Here is a 1,064-nt window from a genome sequence, read left to right on the forward strand (position 1 = left end):
TGGGTCTGCTGCTGGTGCTTGCTGCAGGAACGAAGTCGACGGGTGCTGCCTGTGCCCCTGCACCCGCTGCTGCTGCTGCTGCTGCTGCAGCCGATGCTGCTGCTGCTGCTGCTGCTGCTGCTGCAGCAGGTGTTGATGGTGGCTGTCTCGCGTTCTATGGTGTGTATGATGGCGGGGCAAGGCTCCGCTGATTGCTCGTGCTGCAGCAGCTCCAGCAGCAGCCGAAGCAGCAGCAGCATCAGCAGCAGCAACGAGATGCTGCAGTGTTTGTGGCTCCCAGTGTGCAGCTCTAACAAAGACAGAACCCAAGGTATCAGCTAACCCTAGATAAGCATAGAAGCAGCCTTGCTGCAGTGAATGCCAGTATGCTTCTGTAGGCAGCAGGTCTAGATAGATGCTGCTGAAGCGCAGCATCTCTGATCGTATGGTGTGGGGGTGTTGTTTCATTTTATTATAAGGTTGCTCTTTGTAGTTTTTTATTGTTATTGTTTCCATCTCTCTATCGTAATACTGCTGCTGCTGCTCCTCCTCTAGGCGTGCTGCACCCCCACCACCCAGTAGCCGCTGCAGCAGCAACCATACACCTGGCTGCTTCAGCAGACGCAGCATACGGTGACCTTGCTGCTGTTGTGTTGGTGCTGCTGCGATGACCTGCTGCTGCAGCAGCTGCAGCAACATATCCGCCTTGGGTGAGGATAGCTGCTGCAGCTCTTTAGCACACTGCAGCAGCAACCCGCCAGGTTTACAATTGGGTATTGCTGCTTCTGCTGCTGCTGCTCCTGCTGCTCCTGCTGCTCCTGCTGCTGCTGCAGCAGCAGCAGCAAAAGCCTCGAAATCCTGCTGCCTCAGCCCCAGCTTAAAGGAGCAGTTTTCTTCTGTTGCTGCTGAGGGGCCCTCCGTCAGCACCGCCTGCTGCATCCCCGCATATACTTTATCTACAGCAGCAGCAAGAAGGTCTGCTGCTGCAGCAACCCCAAGCCAAGCAGCAGCATCAATAGAGTCAAAAGAAAGTAACTGAGCTACAGTAGCTTCGTCTCTATGGGGATCTCTATCCACTCTGCTGG

The 1,064-nt window shown here is 55.3% G+C and overlaps 1 protein-coding gene across 1 annotated transcript in view; it reads right to left on the minus strand.

Moving 5' to 3' along the window:
* Nucleotides 1-918, minus strand: part of EMH_0095870 (uncharacterized protein) — a gene marked incomplete at both ends in the record, with an annotated part of 1,200 nt that extends 282 nt beyond the window's left edge. The window contains one exon of the mRNA XM_013502301.1: nt 64-918. Within this exon, the coding sequence (XP_013357755.1) occupies nt 64-918 (855 nt within the window). The remainder of the gene's footprint in view (nt 1-63) is intronic.
* Between the last annotated feature and the right edge of the window lie 146 nt (nt 919-1,064).

This window comes from Eimeria mitis, genomic scaffold (assembly GCF_000499745.2).
Source record: "Eimeria mitis Houghton genomic scaffold, Emh_scaff8790, whole genome shotgun sequence".
Classification (NCBI taxonomy): domain Eukaryota; phylum Apicomplexa; class Conoidasida; order Eucoccidiorida; family Eimeriidae; genus Eimeria; species Eimeria mitis.